The 18,826-nt window shown below is 35.7% G+C and overlaps 1 protein-coding gene across 5 annotated transcripts in view; it reads right to left on the reverse strand.

Moving 5' to 3' along the window:
• The window catches only part of ZMAT4 (zinc finger, matrin-type 4), a 324,446-nt gene that overhangs the window by 28,863 nt on the left and 276,757 nt on the right, over nt 1-18,826 (reverse strand). For all 5 annotated transcript variants that reach the window (XM_012724990.1, XM_012724989.1, XM_012724991.1 and 2 more), the window contains one exon: nt 8,031-8,127. In XM_012724990.1, coding sequence (XP_012580444.1) covers nt 8,031-8,127 — 97 coding nt within the window. The remainder of the gene's footprint in view (nt 1-8,030; nt 8,128-18,826) is intronic.

Raw genomic sequence — 18,826 nt, forward strand, 5'->3', positions numbered from 1 at the left:
AAAAACTGGGTTATAAGCCAGAGGTGCAGGGGATGAGAGGATTCACCAGAGACAGACTGGAGAGCAGAACAGGCAGATCTATTGAAATACACTGCTGAGGAGAGCAGTGGGCAAGACAGGAGGTCTGCTCCATCATCCCATCTTATCTCCTCCTCCCCTACATCCTTCACAAAATTTACCAAAACAAAGTGAAGTCCTTTATTTGTTTAATTCAATTCCCTGGCATTTCAAATTCTATGATAACCTTTAAGAGATTAAACAAATGAAGCCAAACTCAATATCATGCTAAAGTTTGGAGTAAAAGTCAATAGGAAATAAAGATAACTTGTAAATGGACACATTTTAACCTCTAATAATTTTGCTTAGCTTTGAAAAGGGGATGCAGTAACCTCCAGAAACCCAGGATGACTCAACACCCAAAGCCTGTGGTTCTCAGATGAGGGGCCAAGGTATCCTTCAACACCTCCTTTTGTTCCTCTTATCTCTCTGTTTGCCTGAGAAGCCATCGGCTTATGTTCTGTATTCACACTGTGCAAAAAGTTAAAAGAAACTTCTTTTTCTTTTTGCTTGTGCAACCAACTCCACTCCTTTTGCCCAAGTTATAAACAGTAAAAGGCACCTTTGCTTTTTGTTTAAAGAGAGCATATCCAGGCCTCTGGGATGCCTCTCCTCATACTGGATCTAACTTTTGAAAGGGTGATCAGCTTCTGGGTCATCCAGCAGTAGAGAAGCAAACACTCCAGAAGAATAATTTTTATATTAAATCTTCTGGCAAGTGAAAAATATTAAAAAGTTAAAGGAGTGAACCTTGAAGTTATAAAATTATAGGATGTTAGAATTTATAGAAACCTTTATTATCCTATATTCCTACCCCCTCAAAGCTCAAATGAGGACAGTGAAACTCAATGAGGGCACAGGGGAAAAAATGATTAGAGTTAGCCCTCTGTATCCATGGAGGATTCGATCCAGGTCCCTCAATGATACCAAAATCCACAGATATTCAAGTCCCTTGTATAAATGGGGTAGCATTTACATACAACCTGTGCACATCCTCCCATATATTTAAATCACCTCTGGGTTACCAATGTAAAGATTATGGCGATCATTGTTATGTTGCATTGTTTAGGACATAATGAAAAGGACAAAACATCTATACATATTCAGGACAGAAACAACAATCCTGGGCCTAATTATTTGTATGTATGTATTTTCCTTCCTGGTTGGTTGCATTCAACTGCATGGAACCTCCAGCTGATAATGTACGATGTAAGTGAATCTCAAAAGCATTAGTTGAGTTGAAGGAGCCAGACCAAAAAAGAAAAAAATACATACATACATTATATTATTTCTTTAACTCCCAAAATAGACACAGCTAAGCTCCAGTGATAGAAACAGAAAAAGTTGGTTGGGGTAGAGTTTGCTGTAAAGGGTCTCAAGAGAACTTTGGGTGGCTATGAATATGTTCTAAGTCTTAATTTGGTTGGTAGTTACATAGTATACTTGAATGTCAAAATGCATCATATTTGAAATCTACTAGTTTTTTATATGTAAATTGCATCTCAACAGGTTGATTTAATAATAATTTTTGGTAGCTGTTAAAAGTCAGACAAGGTATGAGGAGCATGGTTGAAGTTTGATTTTCTGCCTATCAGACATGCCTGTTGGGTTCACCATCCTCTTTCCAGTTATTTTCTTTCTCATTATGCATGAGCATCTTAGAAACAAGGCAGGACAGGCCTTTTACATTAGTAACTGGTACTGGATGACTATATGAAGCAGCATGACAAATAACATGGAGGTATTCAGTAGAATCCACAATTTTATATATAAGACATTAAATCATCAATGCAGAAACACTCTGAAGACAGCCATAACTCATGCCAATTTCACATAAGACAAAATAATGATTACAAGTCCCCTAAGAAGGAAGGGGTTAGGAAGCTACACATGATTATCAGCAAATCAAGACTTAGACCATTTTCATGTGAGCAACTTAAAGAATAATAGGTGCCATTAGTTATTCCAGAAGTAATATGAAAGAATCAAAGTGGTCCCCATTTAGCTCTTTTCAAGCCTGCAAAAGACCTATCTACTCAGATATTGTAAATATAATGTATCCCTGGGTATGGCTTACATAGCAAAAGCATGCAAATGAGACTAAGGAAAAATAGAGTTGTTAGAATTGCCTGGACATTAGTGTGATATATCTAGAAATAGCTAAGTAGGTTTCTGTGTCATCAGAGGCCTTCCTCAGTGAAGGCAGGGATAGTGACAAAAGTAGACGTGAGTGTTGTCTATTGAAAACCAGGCTAACTGGAGGCCACCCTTTAAGCCCCAGTTCCTATTTGCATACCCAGAATCATAAAATGGTATGAGCAAAAGAGAAGTTTTTGGTTCTAGAGTTTGCTTTTTATCTCAAGTCCTTTCAAGAAGCATAAAAATGATTATTAGCTGATGAGAAATAACTTGGCATGCTGGGAAAGGACAGCTGTATTTTCAGTACTTTTCTATGCCCCTTTTCATCCAGAACTTTTCTGATGGATTGTTAAAAAGGCTTTTTTTTTTTTAATGTATATTTACAAATCCTAGCCCAATGGTTGTTGTATGTAGTGGTTAAATCCAGATAAGTACACTGAAAATTCCACAAAGAATATTTGTATTTTTATCTTTGAAGAGTTCCATGCATTGATTTGTGGTTTGTTTAAAAAGAAAACATTTTCTTGAGGCTTTAGGCTACTTTTATTCATTATAAATACAAAAGATTTGTGATGATTAGCATATCTTGCAAAACTATCTTGTTTATTAGTATTCATTCCTAATATAACTAAGTACTATCCCAAATACAGAAACTGAATCCCATAGTATTTAAAGTAAAAATATTCTAGCCATGAAATTAGCCTCAGTATTCTTAATCATTTCACAAATATATTAATATAATGGAGAAATGAATAATATAAAGGCTTTGTCTGGAGAATTTATGCAAGTTGGAAAAAATGATAGAAAAGCAATGGTATCCCCATTCTTCTCAAAGGAAGAAATAAATTAGAAATTAATGTTAATTTTAGGTTAATCTGATGTATTCTCTTAGAAACTTGTGTCTCATTTTCAAGTAACAGAAGTATTAAAGTAAGTAATGAAAACTTTCATATCCTTTATTTATAAGTAATATAATGTCCCAAGGCGTGGAATGTTCCCTGAGCTTAAATTTAAGTACATTATGGGGGAATTGCTCATTAGTCTACAGTACATACTCATGTGTCTTTAGATTTCATTTTAATTATTTGTACTAACTGAGAGACTAGATTCCCTAAAAGTCCTGAGAATTTATATTTCTAAATTTTTAATCACATTAGATCCTTAATATTTCTCTTGCTACTTAACAATGGAGGATAATTTCACTGCACTTACGTTGTTTATGCCATTTGTCAAAACAAAAAGGGGGGAAAGCCTCTTTATTACTTACAAAGGGCAATGTGCCAATAGCAACAGAATTTAAAATTTTTTACAATAGTAATGATAATAAAGGAAGATAATCTAACTTCTTCTTTTGGAACTACCCACCAATTTTTCATGGGGTCCCTAGCAAGCCCCTTACACTTGGAGTTTCTTTCCTGTAAACTAGAGATGCAAGTATCTACCAAATAACAGAGATGCTATATCTGTTTGGTATGATGGCACTTCCAAAGCATTTTAAATGGTTGCTGTACTCCAATCACACACAAGTTTCACTCCAGTTATCAGTGGTGATTTCATCTTCATCATCATCATCATCATCATGCCTCAAAGAAGTGCAGTAAGCATTTGCCCAGTGAAATGTACTGCAGCAATATTTGTGAACAGAGCAAGTAAATTTCACATTTTATTAAAGCCCTAAGGTGATCCTAAAATAAGTCCCACAAATTAGATGGCTTCAAACAATATAAATTTGTTCTTTCATAGTTCTAAAGGACAGAGATCTGAAATCAAGATACCAGCAGGGCATATTCCTTCAAAAGTTCTAGAGAAACTATACTTCTTCTAGATCCTGATGGCTCCTGCTATTCCTTGGCTTTGAAAACATAACCCTAACCACTGCCTGCCTCTCTGTTCACATAGCCTTCTGTTCTGTATATCCAAATCTTCCTTTACTTTCTCACATAAAGATAGCATGCTTGGATTTAGAGCCCACCCTAAACCCACAATGCTTTCATCTTCAGACTCTTCACTGTTTATATATGCAAATAACCTATTTACAAATAAGACCATATTCTGAGAGTTTGTATGTTAACCATTTGGGGAGGATCATGATTCACCCCATTATACATAAGAACTAACAGCTCCAGTAAAATGGTACTGGGCACCTATACTGAAAAGATTTTTACGACTCAATTCAGGATCCGTAGGAAGGAACCCTAGGACTGTGAGCAAAGCATGGCAGGGAATCATCAGCAGACTGAGACTTGAAGATTTTCAGAGTCCAAGGTCACTCAGTGCCAGGGATGCACTAGAAATAAAATCTCCTGACTCACATTCAGTGTTCTCTCCACTACACAATTTAATAATCTTGACTCATCTCAACACTTCTGTGGAAATGATTACTAAAAATATACATACAAGACCTTGAAAATTACTGACATCTTAATATTTATATTGGAAACTTTCAAAAGCTGATATATTTGAGGAAAGTATTACTAGTAAAAGAAAGATTATTTCCTGAAGACAAAAGGTAATTAAAAGGTCAATTCAATAGGAATATATAAAATATAATCCTACATTTATAAATATCCATTAGTAGATCTTGAAAACATAAAAGCAGAAAGCAAAAATTAAAAGGGGACCTCGACAAAGCCATACTCATATTTGGAGGGCTTAATTATCTCGGAGATGAAAACTGAGAAAATAACTGTCATAGATCTGTTCCGCATGCCTGTTCCTTCTGCCCTCATAGAATAAGCCTCCCCTGCCCCAACCCATGCTTTAGTTTTCCACATTTTCATTGGCTTGTGTACAACCACTGCCTGAAAATAATATATAAGCTATTTTAAGAGAGAGAGACCACAGTTAGAATTTTCATTACATCCATTCTGTCCTATTTGATAATTACTGTGGCTCATCTCTTTCTGGGCTTCATTCATATCTGAACTTTATCACAGCTATGCATGTGGCAAGGGTCAATCATCGGTCTCATTAGCCTTAGCTTACCACAAGCCATAGTAGGTCAATATGCTATTTCATCTTGAAGGCGATGAAAAGGATTAAATGAGGTAACTTCTGTGAAGACACCTGCAGTGCCAGGCATCTATTGAGGGTTTTGAGTGTATCCCTGTGGATAAGGGAGCATCACTGTTCCTAATTTGGATACTGTGTATGTGTGTGTTTGTTATCTTGGTTTATGAGGCAGATTGTTCCATAATTTTTCTCATAGTATCTCTGTCAGACTTGGAACTGAGGTTATGCTGACCTCATTAGGTGAGTTGAGAGGTCTTTCCTCTATCTAATCCCTGAACAAGCTTGTGGTAGACTGCTATTATTTCTCACTTACACATCAGGAAGAATTTGCAGGTGAAATCATTTTGGCCTTGGGATTTATACCATGACAGTTTTTCACCAGGAATTGAATTTTTTTAATAGCATGCTGTTGCTGTTTGTTTGTTTGTTGTTTAATTTCTTCTTATATTAGTTTTAGTAAGTTGTTAAATAACTATTTTACCTACTCTTAAAAAACATATTTGCTATCAGATGGTTAACAGTATCCTCTAAGTTTATTTTTTATACTTATAGGATATCTTCCATTACTAACCTTATTTTTAATTTCCCTTAAAGTTTGATCATTTTTGTTAATATTTTATAAATCTTTCTTAACCTTTTGCTGAATGAAGAGTAGGATGTGCTGAATTTCTTTTCTTTACATTGTCCTTATTTGATTCTTGAAGAGAGTATCTTTGTGCTCCCCAGGAAGAACATATTATGTCTTGTTTGGAGTAAAAGAGTAAGCACAGCAGGAGATGAGCCCTTCTGCATCACAAGTACTTATTAAATCACTTCAGGGAAGTGATGCCTCTTGCTCAACTTCCATCAACAGCACTTGCTGTTGGCTCACCACTTCCTCAGTGTCTGTGCTTACTGAGTCAAGGGCAAAAGCAGGAGCACTGCCAGGTTTAGTCTTGGCAAGGGCTAATCATCAGTCTCTTTAGCCTTAGCTTACTCATATGCCACAGTGGGTCAATAATGATATTTCATCTTAAAGGCAATGAAAAGGATTAAATGAAATAACTGATGTGAAAATGCAAAACTTCCTGGCACACAAAATGTTATATGTATAAGTGGAGAGACATATTTTCCTGAAGCTGAAGATACTATAAGTACTAGTTATTTGTTAAATTATTAGTTATTAGTGATTCATACCACTAAAAGTCATGATTGTCTAACATTTTATATTTACTGAGATTAAGCTATTCTTCCAAAGCTTATCATTTCTTGTTGCAATTGTTTGCAATGTTTCTGTCTGTACCAGATGCATGATAATTAGAATGCATATAGTACTTCTTAAAACATATGTTGGAGGGATGATGAAAAAATCCTAGGAGAGGGTGGTGAGTGTCTAATACAAATGTTCTAGATGCTTCCACAACAAATCAGGCAAGTACTTTTTTTGAAGAATTACCTTGATTAAAAAAGCCTCTCAGGTGGATCAGTGTAAAGCAAGTAGTGAAACTGGCTTTCAGTCATGAGACATCACAATACTGAGGGCAGCTGAGTGTCAGTAATACCTCTGGGTTACATTTTGTCTTAAAATTATGATCGCTTGTGACTTTTGTCTTGACAGTATTTTTTGCAAAGACATTTCCTTGCCTGGAATGTTCCATCTTCATATCCCTGCCTGGAAAATTGTTACTCATTTTTTTAAGCACATATTATATTTAATCAAAAAGTGTTTATAACAGTTTAAGGATGTATCAAGTAAGAATCTTGGTTAGAGCACCTGTAAAAATCAGACCATGACCTCATCTATATGTGCTTAGCCTCTGCAAATTTCCCTGAAAAACATGGCTGGCTTCTCCTGCCTGGTCTTCACATCTCCATTTACACACTTAGTGTTGTATTAGGGAATAAATTCTTTGTTTATTTCCCTGAACTAGGAGAGAGCTCCACAGAGGAAGACCTACTTGGGAGTCCTCTTTTCTTTCCTAGCTCATACTTCAGAGTCTTGCACACAGTGTGTGCTTGATAAATGTCTTTGGAATGAATCCTTCATTATTCATAGGGTTGGATACAGTCAAATCTGTAAAATGATTCTCCTAACGCATACGAGAGAAATGAAACAATTATGTTCTACAAAAAATACACATTTTGAAATATTCTTTGTTTCTTCCAATTTTATTAGCATTCCTAGTAGCTAATTTAGAAATGCCCCAAAAGCTGTCACTGGTTTTCGAAGAAATGCACAGTATAAATAAAAGTGAAATTATACCTGATTAGTTTTTCCAGCTTGAAGTTATGAAAAAGTTTTATTAAAATAATTAATAAAAGCTTCCCTTTTATTAGAAATTGTTATATATGTGAATGACTTAGTATAGGAGAAGATTTGTTAGGTTTCTATACTAATTGACAATATTTATGCAGTAATGGTAAGTGGTGAAAGGCATTAATAGAATTTATCTTCATAATGCCAAAGTCTGCCACATCCTACAAAGAGATAATGATAATATCTGTAAATATTGTATATTTAAAAATGCTAAGTATAGATCTAAAAGTTTCATGAAGTTTGTAAAAGTGTGCAGAACTGTCCTTGGAAAATAAGAAAAATAATTAAAAAGAAGAAAAAATTCAACCATTACTCATGCCAAAGAGAAAGAGAGAGAGAGAGAGAAAACATTCTTCACATAGTGCTAGGCAATATGGAGAGGCCTAAGCAGCATGAATATCAGGGGGCACTGGAGTTACAGAAATATAGCAGCCATCTACTCATTGTGAAGTAAGTAAAACACTTATCATATCCCACTACAAAATATAATCAAAAGGACTGAAGGGGAAATTATGAAAGCACCTACTTGGTCTGGTGTTTGGATCCTTTCAGATGGGCGTGATACTGTTCTATTGAGTTTAGGGAGACACTGCAGATTGTACATCTGTAATTGCGCCTCAGACCTGTGGACAACAGAGACTAGTTAGATGCTTCCTTGTCATCAACCACTTGAATGAACCCTAGAATCTCTAAAGAGTTCAGGGACAGAGCATTAGCTGAGACCACCTGATCCATACTACCACCAAGACTTCCATTCAACCATCCAGAACCCAACCTACAGCTCCCTAGCAGAAGCATGAGTGTGAGATGCTAGAAGCAGCCTACTTTTTCTGAATGATAAAAATTATTAGTATATATGTCCTTGGTTGGAGGTAGAATGTTCCTGAACATTTTATAGCTCACACAAAGAAGCATTCTTTTTCCTTAAGAAATATGAACCTGCTGGGCAATCATCTCTGCAATGGACTTGAGACTCCAAAGAAAATCTGTCCCAACCGCTCTTCTGCCATAACTCCAATGGCACCAGAAATTCAATTTTAGACGTTCATCTAGATTAGTTTTTCAGGATTTATCTTATAAAATGACTATGAAAAAAATTAAAAAATAAATAAAATGACTATGATCAAGGATTTGGGATGCACTGGTGGTAGGTGAAATCTGCTACCATATATTTGAAAAGATATCTCTACCTTGGGTCATGTAGAGAAATATAAATCAATGCTACCTCAGTAAAAGAGAAAGAATCATAATGTAAAAGAAATGTAAATACCCAGGGTGAGGATAATATGATTTCTAATCACATGAAAACTTACTTTCCTACAAGAAAACATAAGATTTTCATTCATTTGTTTTTATATAGTTCTTTCATTTACAGAGTAGTCATTTGGACTGGACAGTAGAGGATCCATGATGGATAAGAAGTTCTTTGCTTTCAAGTATTTTTGTAAAATAACTGAGTCTGTACTATTTACTTATATAGAGGAAATATGTTAGAAACCAGCTTTAACTAGAGGATTTTAAACATTTTACACAGTCACAGACCCATGGTGGAGAATATTTCTTTTGCTAGATTGTCCCAGTGAAGAAAAAGTAAACTCAGACTCATGATTTGAACTTTGGGTTTAACTATTGTATCCCATTAGTCATGGCAATATGATCTATAGGAAATCATTATTTGTTCCTGACCTCAGTTTCCTCATCTATTAGATAGAGATAAGGTCATCCACATCAGTATGCTATTGTGTGGACTAAGTACATAAGATAGCTTAAAACCCTTAAAAAGGGACCCTCCCTGGTGGTGCAACACGTTAAGACACAGCACTGCAAGCTAGCGGCAGCCACTTCAGTGGGAGTTTGATCCTGGACCCCAGAGGTGATCCACATGGCATGGCAGACCTCTCCTGACCTAACTGCTGCTCCCCTCAGCAGTGTACTTCATCCATCTGCCTGTTCTGCTCCCCACTCTGTCTCTGGTGAAGACTCTCACTTCTGTACTTCTGGCCTGTATCCTAATTTTGTATGAATAATCTTTTTTTTTAAAGATTTATTTATTTGTGCATACAGAACTAGGGTAAGGCCAGAGGCTCAGGGGTGGAAGAGGCCTCACCAGAGACAGAGTGGGGAGCAGAACAGGTAGACGGTCGAAGTACACTGCTGAAGGGAGCAGCGGGTGGGTCAGGAGAGGTCTGCCGCACCATGTGGTCACCTCCCGGGCAGGTGGGGATCGAACTCATGCGGAAGCGGCTTTAGATTCTCAGTGCTGTGCTTTAACCCGCTGAGCCACCAGGGAGGGCCTGAATAAATAAATCTTAAAAAAAAAAAAAAAAAAACTTAAAAAGTCTTAGTTGCTACTAATATGACAAAAATTCTGTTTTACTGAGATAAAGCCAGGATATTAAACTAGTGCAGCTTTCCCCCTCGAATGAATGCATAATACTTTCTAAGAACTAGCATTTCCCTACTTTACTAAGATGAAAACAATGCACAGTATTGGAAGAACTTTTCATCTTGCTCCTTAGGTGACTTTATATAAAGTATTCACTTTTTTGGACTTCTGATACTTTATAAGTTTATGACAAGGGCTATGTAAAATAATGCATACATGAGAGAATGCTATAATAACTTAACAAAATTATTATAATTCTAGAGACCTTAGTGTTCCAAGAACCCAGATGAAGCGCGGAGACATAGATGCCAGCTACAACCACACTCCAAGCAGCGGTCAAGAACCAGTTTCCAGTCCTACAATGACCACTGACAACCAGCTTATAAAAGAGATTGGAGGGGAAATAAACAGGTAAAAAGTTTCTTAAAGATTTTTATATTGTACCGAGAGTTCCAATACAGTTCTACATCATAAAGCATGACAGATCTCAAATAAAAAGTCTAATCTCACACCTTGAGAAACTAGAAAAAGGGTAACAAATTCAACCAAAGCCATTATTAAGCAGTAATGAAAATAAGAGCAGAAATAAATTAAATGGAAATTAAAAAATGTATGAAAGAGCAATGAAACCAAAATCTGATTCTTACAAAAGAAAAACAGAAACTTCTAGCTCGACTCACTAAATTAAAAAAACCAGGAAACTCTAATAACTGAAATTACAACAGACATCTCAAAATACAAAGGACATAAAGGACATAAGACACTACTATGAACATCTTTATCTCAAAAAATTGGATAACTTAAGAAAGAATGAACAAATTCTTATAAATATGCAACCTCCCAAGATTGAATCAGGAAGAAATAGAAAACCTGAACAGATAAGGAAAATCTTTCCCGTTTGAACAAAAGCCCAGAACCGGATGGTTTCACTAGTGAGTTCTACCAAACCTTCAAAGTGAAACTAAGCCTGTCCTTCTCAAACTCTAACAAAAGTTTGAGGAACAGAATATGCTTCCAAACATGTTTTATGTAGCTCTGATATCAAAAATAGAAAAGAACTTCTCTCTCTCCCCTCCTCACACACACACTCACACACATACACACACAAAGAAAGAAAAACATACACCTCAACAAAAATAAAATAAAAAACCCAATTACATAATTGGATATGGCCTTACTTAGTTGTTCAATTAAGAGTCAATTCAGCTATTAGAAAACCACATATATGAGGGCTAGTCTTGGATAGCAATCTAAGGGCCTCAAAACTTCCCAAGCATAGATACTTCAGAGATGAACTATTGTATGTCTACTACTGTAAGCAATAATGCTCAAATTTCCAAACTTGGGTGTATCCTCTGCTGACCATACATTATTTTTTTAAAGATTTATTTATTTATGCATAAAAGAACTGGGGTAAAGGCCAGAGGTGTGGGGGATGAGAGGGTTCATCAGAGACAGAGTGGGGAGCAGAACAGGCAGATCTACTGAAATACACTGCTGAGGGGAGCATTGGGACAGACAGGAGAGGTCTGCCACGCTGCTATGTGGATCAGCTTCCTGGTGGGAGATTGAACTACTGCTGCAGTGGCTGCAGACAGCTTCATAGTGCTGTGCTTTAAACCATTGTGCCACCAGGGAGGGCCCACCTCTGGTGGTCATTCTAAATGCAGATTCCTAGGGCATTTGGAGATTCTTCAGGTTTTGAAGGTAGGGGGTCAACTTGGTTTTCAGATTCATGATCTGCACCCCCACCATATGCACACAAAAATACTACCCACAGACTCAAATTCTTTCCAGGAACTGGAATTTGTCAGGAGAGTACTGAGTCAAAAATGCTATTTGGTAAAGAAGAACTGTGATTATATCAGCTTTCAATTTCACAGGTGTGCATGATTCAGAAAGATTACCTAGTCCCCAAGCCCACAGGCTGTAAGTTATGGCAACCAGCTTGTGAGTTGTTTGAAAACTTATCCAGGGCTGCCCCCTTCTCCTCTTTTATGCATGGAATCTGAATACAAAAACAAGCTTCAGGCTTTATTCTCTCCACAATTCTCCATCAATCTTGTCTTTTAAAAAAATTGTAACCACTATTTATATAGGTCATTTTCAGACTACAGACTAATCACAAAGATCTCCTTAGAACAAAGGGAGATTTAGCTTGGTAACAGGAATAAATATATTTTCCTAAAGATGGGCACTTTAAAGATCACCAACAAATCTAAAAAATATTCTAATCTGTTGCTTTCCATTATAGTCCTCGTGTTCTGCAGCCAAACAGCAGCGTGGGCAGGAAATATTTGGCATTTTATTGTGATGCAAACTACAGGGAGCATCAACTAGAAGGCAGTGCATACAAACAGAACAAAAGCAGAGAAGGGGCAGAGGACTGAGTCCTCCCCCGCACATGATACAGTACCCTTGGTGGAAACACTCCTTTATTAATAGTCAGTTGAAATCCTCATTATTTTGGTATTATATGACTCTTTTTTTTTTATTCAGAGAACTAGAGAATCTTAGTAAACAATAATATTAACTTTCTTATTCAACTCATTTTCAGTGTACTACCATATTAAGAGCATCCTAATACCTTTGTGAACATGAAGGTTATTTATGGACTGCCAATATATGTTAGGAAATATAATCCCTGCCTGCAAGGAGCTGACACTGGAGTTGAGAGAGAAAAAAAGTACATAAATAGCAACAGTGCAAGTTAGATCATAAAAAGTACCAGTCAGGATGAAGAATGGTATTGGGACTAGAGGAAGAAATTATTTCCAATTCAGAGATTCTGGTAAAACTCTGGAAGATGTATGACTTTTGTATTTATATTATCCTACAATAGTGTGTAAATAGATGCTAAACATCTATTAGTTTAGTATTAGTTAACTAGTCAATGTGTCTTCAAGTGTAGCAAAACCAGACTTCAGATATCCCTGTGGATTCAGTTGCAAGCATTCTAGCTAGAGAAACATCATTATGTCATAGTTATGGTGCCAGTTGTATTGCTGAATGCCAAGAATGTAGCAGGGAATAAAATAGAAAAAAAAATAGCTTATGGAACTAGACCTATAAAAAGAAAAAAAAAGTAAACAAATAAAACATAAACACAGTAATGAGAACCAAACAGGGAAAAAGCAAAATTTTGGACAGAGAGGTCAGCAGAGTTTTCAAAGAAGAGGCAAATGAATGAGAATTAGGCTGTTATATGAAGAACTGGTTAAAGAATTGTCCAGGGAGAATATGAACAGCCATGTATGAACAGCCATGTAGGGCCAGGATAGAAGTGGGCTTGGGCTGTTCAAGGAACAAAAAATGGTGAGAGAACAAACAAAACAAAGTAACTATTGGCCAAGAATTCTATATCCAGCAAAAATATCTTTCAAAATTGAAAGTTAAATAAGAACATTTTCCATAAACAAAAACTAAAAACAGTTTTCTAAGCAACCTGCATAACAAAAATGCTATAGAAAGTTCAGGTGAGAAGCCAATGAAAACGGCTCTAAACTCCTATCTGCAGGGCAAAATGAAGAACACAATAAGTGATTAATATGTGGATCTGTATCTTTTTAATCATCTGAATTGACTTCAAGATAGCTAATAATTTAAAGCAAACATTCTAACATTATATATCATAATAGTGTGGTGCTTATAGTGTACATACATATAAAATATATAAGAATTGCACAAAATGAATAAGCATGCAATAGAAACTGTTTTATAATGATAAAGGGAGAAATTCACAGGACAACCTAACAATTCTAAATGTAATTAAGTGCTTAACAAAGCTTGAAAATACAAGAGGCAAAAATTGAAAGACCTAAAGAAAGAAATAGACAAGTTCATAATAATAGCAGATTTTACCACTCTCAGTAATTAATAGAACAATAAGACCAAACAATTGGTAAAGTTTAAGAGAGCTAAAGAAAACTACCAACTACTTTGTACTAATTGGTATTTATAGAGCACTACACTCACCAGCTGCAAAATATACACTTTTCTTCAAATATGGAAAAGTATGCTAAGATAGAGAAAGTGTTGAGCCATTAAACATGTTATTGAATTCAAAACAATTACATTTTGTAGGGTTATTTTTTTCAAGTATAATTGTATTAAAGAAGAAATAAAGACTAACAATAGTTATTAAAAGACCAGATACTTCCAAGCAATCTGAAATCAAAGAAAAAAAAATAAATCCAAAGGGAAATTAGAAAATACTTTGAGCTGAATAATGAAAATACTATATCTCAGAAAGTTCAGGTTAAATATTTTGTGGGAAATTTGTAGTCTTTATAAAGGAAGAAAGGCTTAGAATCAGTGTTCAAAATGTAAGTCATACGAAACTAGAAAAGGCCAGAAAATTAAAACAAAATTAAGAAAGAGAAAGGAAGAACTAAGGTTTAGAAATCAATGAGATATAAAAGAAAGAACCAGAAACAAACTACAGGAAAAAAAAATCCAAACTAAATATGCTTCTTGGAAAGGATTAATACCAGTGTGAATATTACCTACCAGTAAATCTGAGACCAAAAAAAAAAAAAAAAGAAGTGTAAATTACAAAATGAAAGAGGTATAATAGACATTTATTTAAAAGAAAAAAAAAAGATTATTATAAAATATCTTTTCACAGAACACCGACAAGATATATGACATAGGTACAGTCTTTAAAATTTGAACCTACCAAAACTAACAAGCTGGAATAGAAAATCAGGTCAGTCACTTGTCTAGTAATAAAATTAAGTTTGCAATCTAAAATTTACCCACAAAGAAAATTCCAGACCCAAATTGTTTCAGTGAAGTCTATCAGACTTAAGAATTACATGATTTTAATTTTCACATTTTTTTTTCTTTCAGGAAACAGAGAAGCCCTTAGTTGTTTTTGAACAAGTTATCACACACTTTAAAACATTAACAGACTCAGAAGTTAACAAAATTGCAAAACCAATATTTATCATGAAAAATCCTTTAAAAATCAGCGTATCAGAAACACAATAAAAGATGAGTATGTAGACGGTGTGTGTACATAATACACATCTAGGTTATATCATAGTTAATTCTGTATATCCCAAGCAGTGAGATTGGTCTAACATTTGAAAATCAAATAATATAAACTGCTATATTAACAGTCATAATAGGAAAATAATGTGAACTTTACATATACAAAAAAAAGCATATAACAAATTTCAACCTCCATTCATGATCAAAATTCTCAGCAAACTGGATGAGAATATCCTTAATTTACAAAACAGCATCTGTCACTAGAATTATCTTTAACTAGAACAATGTAACTCGTTGAAGAAATTTCTAGAGCCAGGTTTATGAAAATACATTATCTTTAAAAATAAAAATTGTCAACTTCCGGCATTTGTGAGGCCAGAGTAGCACTCGCCCTGCGTCCAGTAGTATCGGGGATGGAAGGGGGAGGACGTGGGGGAGGACGTGGGGGAGGATGTAAGGAAGGACATGGGGGAGCACGTGGGGGGGGGGGGGACGTGGAGGGCAAATGGCCCACAGCAGCCGCGTTGCTGGGGGAAGTGGGGGGGACAGCTGGGGTGGGGCAGGGGGCTCACTAGGGACCAGGACTGGGGACGTGGGGGGGGTGCCACCAGCGGGCAGTGATGAGGGAGATTCAGGGGTGGGGGTGTACAAGGGTTGGAAGAGCTCAGGACTAGGGGGGCAGTCATTGCAGGGGGGCAGGCAGGTTCCAGGGTTGGGGTATGGCAGTGGAAGGGTGTCACCAGAGGTTTGAGGGGACTGTGGGGTGAGAGCAGAGGTGGCCTAATGGGTCAGGCAGCTGGGGGTGTCAATAGGGGATGAGGACTGGGGTGGGGTGCCAGCAGGAGAACTGGGAAGGGTCCAGGGTACAGTGGGGGCTGTGGGCGGAGGGCCAGGCTCCATAGAAGCAGGGTGGCTTGCGGGCAGCTTGGTGGACACCCTGTACCAGTAAACCCCCTCCCGTCTGTTAAAAAGTAATAAAATAAAAATTGTCAAATCTTTTTTATAAATCTACTCCAAAGACTCTAATGTATAGTTGATATTTCCACTGAAATTACTCTAAAATCCTTGTTTGGATCTTCCATTAAATTTAGTGCAATCCCAAGAAATGTTTTTACTTATGTCATATTTAATATCAAGACTCTTACAAAATGATACAGATTGTCTATGAAAAATAAAGAGCATATAATATCTAATTTAAAATATTTAACATCAAAGTGTTACTGTAAAAATATTGTTAACAGAAAATACACTGTGGAGAGCCATCCTTGGTGTCTCAAGGGTTAAAAGCACAGTACTAAGAGGCTAACTGCAACTGCTTCAGCATGACTCTGATCCCTGGCCAGGGGGGTGGCCCACATGGCATAGTAGATGTCTCCTTTCTCGCCTGCTGCTCCCCTCAGCAGTGTACTTCATCTAACTGCCTATTCTACTCAGTGTACTTCAGCAACCTGCCTGTTCTACTCCCTACTCTATCGCTGGTGAAACCTCTCACTGACCCTGCACCTCTGACCTGTCCCCATTCTGCATGCATAAATAAATAAATCCTTAAAAAAAATAAAGAAAAGAAAATATACTGTGGAGATTCTAAGTTGCTTATAGTATCAACATTTACTATTTAAATTTGTAGAACATATAGAATTGTGAAGGATTAAAATAAATACTTATACATTTAAATTTACTTTATACTTAATAAAGGGTACACATTATTTAAATACAAAAATAAATCCTAGGGAAAAAGCAGCATCTGTCAAGAAGCTACAGCTGATGTTAAAAAGTAAAATATTGAGGTTTCCTAAGATAGGGTAAATGTCAAAAATGTCACTCAACATTGTATTAGGAATAGATGATTACTTATATAAAAGATTCTGAGATTCACAAAATGACTACTAGAATAAGTGAATTAGATAAGGTCACAACACACACGAGGTTAATAGGAAAAAATCAATTATTTTCTAAAAATAACTACAAACAACTGGGAAATGAAAATTTTTGAAATATGATTAAAAGCATATATAACCCATTTTAAAACATTTAAGGACAAATTTATTTAAAAGTTGTACAAGACTGAAAAGTACAGAATACTGTTGAGAGAAATAATGCACATATGTACCATATTCATGAGCTAAAAGATTACATATTGTGACGATACAAATTTTTCTATAAAGTGAGTACAATCTTAAAATTCTAAAATTGTCTTTGAAGAAACAGACAACTGAGATATCTAACTTCATGTGGAAACCTAAGTGTAGAATGTTCCAAACATATTTGAAAAAAAAAAAATACATTTTGAGGATTCACTGACACAGGAAATTTCAAGGTTTGCTATAAAATTGAAGTATTAACCCCAGTGTTGCATTAGTATAATGATGGTCAAATTACATCAATGAAAGGATGTTCAAAGCTAAGCTTTTCTACACAATGTCAATTTACTGTTAACTAAAGTGCCAAGGCAATTCAGTGGGGAAAAGAAAGATTTTCAGTAAATGGTACTGCAACTGCAGAAATACTTGAGACAGAAAAAAATAAACACCCTGACTTCTATGTTACAACACATATTGAAGTTATGATTATAGATTTTAATTTAAAAGTTAAAAGTATAAAACTTTTTTTTTTAAAGATTTATTTACTTGTTCATACAGAACTGGGGTACAGGCCAGAGGCTCAGGGTAGTGAGAGGATTCACCAGAGACAGAGTGGGGAGCAGAACAGGCAGATCTATGAAGTACACTGCTGAGGGGAGCAGCGGGCAGGTCAGGAGAGGTCTGCCACGCCATGTCGATCTTCTCCGGGGCAGGTGGGAATCGAACTCATGCGGAAGTGGTTTTAGCTTCTCAGTGCTGTGCTTTAACCCGCTGCACCACCAAGGAGGGCCAAAAGTATAAAACTTTTTAAAACTACAGAATATCTTCATGAGACTCAAAACACAGATTTTCTAAGAAACAAAGTGCATCGAACATAAAAATGTGATAAACTGAATTTTACAAAAAGTCAAAGCTTCTATCTATAAGAAAACAAATATTAAATAGCATAAATAATATTTATAGCATAAAAATATGATTCCTCAAAGGGCAAAATACTTAATCAAATACATTAAAAGAAGCTATAAAAGTGATAGACACATAAAAAAAGTCTCAACATCATTTGTCATCAGGGAAATCCAAATAAAAATGCTCCAAATGCCATCCTCACACCAACTACAGATGTTAAGATCACATAAAATAATTCCAAATATAAATGACTATGTGGAACAACTAGAATAGCTGGGAAGTTTCAAGAATGGCATGACTACTTAGGGGGGAAACTGTTTCTTATAAAGCTAAACAGTTTAACTCGATGACTCAGAATTTCTATTCCTAAATTACCTACAAGCAACAAAGACCTTAGCATAATGAAATAACTTGTACAAGAATGTTCGTAATTGCTTTATTTTTAACAGCAAGAAAACTCAAAACTGATCTAGATGTTCACCCACACAAGAATTGATAAGCAAATTATAAAAATTAATACAATGTAATAATAGATGGAAACAAAGAAACTACTGATTTATGCAACAACATAAATGAGTCTCAAAAACATAATGTGTAGACAAATAGGTATATATAAAGAAGTTCATTCGGTATGATCTTCTTATTTCAGGCTGAAGAACTGCAAAGCTATTCAGTAATGACAGAATTCACATCACTGTTGCCTTCTGAGGGTGGGGACTGACCTGGAAATTTTCTAGAGTAATGTACTGTGTCTACATTGGGATGGTAATGACAAGGAATATTCATTTGCCAATATGCTGCAGATTGTATACCCAAGATCTGTCCATTTCAATTTATTTAAACAAAAATGTTAGATGTTTATTGAGAAATTTCAGCGTAGCCAGTTTCTTTGCTGTCCTCATTTGCTCCCTAAAATTTTATTGACAATACTTGCATTGTTTTACATCGCTAGAA

This window comes from Condylura cristata, unplaced genomic scaffold, assembly GCF_000260355.1.
Source record: "Condylura cristata isolate star-nosed mole 26May11 unplaced genomic scaffold, ConCri1.0 scaffold00014, whole genome shotgun sequence".
Taxonomy (NCBI): domain Eukaryota; kingdom Metazoa; phylum Chordata; class Mammalia; order Eulipotyphla; family Talpidae; genus Condylura; species Condylura cristata.